The sequence below is a fragment of the Etheostoma spectabile genome, chromosome 3, assembly GCF_008692095.1.
Source record: "Etheostoma spectabile isolate EspeVRDwgs_2016 chromosome 3, UIUC_Espe_1.0, whole genome shotgun sequence".
Lineage (NCBI taxonomy): Eukaryota > Metazoa > Chordata > Actinopteri > Perciformes > Percidae > Etheostoma > Etheostoma spectabile.
In genome coordinates, this window is record NC_045735.1 from 30,152,201 (window position 1) to 30,152,456 (window position 256).

Below are 256 nucleotides of genomic sequence, written 5' to 3' on the forward strand. Positions count from 1 at the left end.
AGGCATGGTGGTGTAGTTATGCTTCACTGTGTGCATGTTGTAGTGTATGGAGAAAACACCACCTATAATGTAGTCACCTTCCACTGAGAACGCAGGGAGACGAGTGGTTCCCTGGAGCTTACATTTCACAGATGAAGTCTGAGTGGTGACCCCAGCACCACTCCTATCCTCTGTAAGCCCAGCCCTTTGTTCAACATCATCCACAGAACCATTCAGGGCAAAAGCTGAGTTCAGCTCACACAAACCCAGAGACAGG

General features: G+C 49.2%; 1 protein-coding gene across 1 annotated transcript in view; it reads right to left on the reverse strand.

The window, feature by feature from the left end:
- LOC116683000 (extracellular calcium-sensing receptor-like) overlaps positions 1-126 on the reverse strand; it is a 7,121-nt gene extending 6,995 nt beyond the window's left edge. Inside the window, 1 exon segment of the mRNA XM_032509812.1 lies at positions 1-126. This exon segment is cut by the window's left edge and continues 23 nt beyond it. Coding sequence (XP_032365703.1) covers positions 1-36 — 36 coding nt within the window. The 5' untranslated portion in view covers positions 37-126.
- Between the last annotated feature and the right edge of the window lie 130 nt (positions 127-256).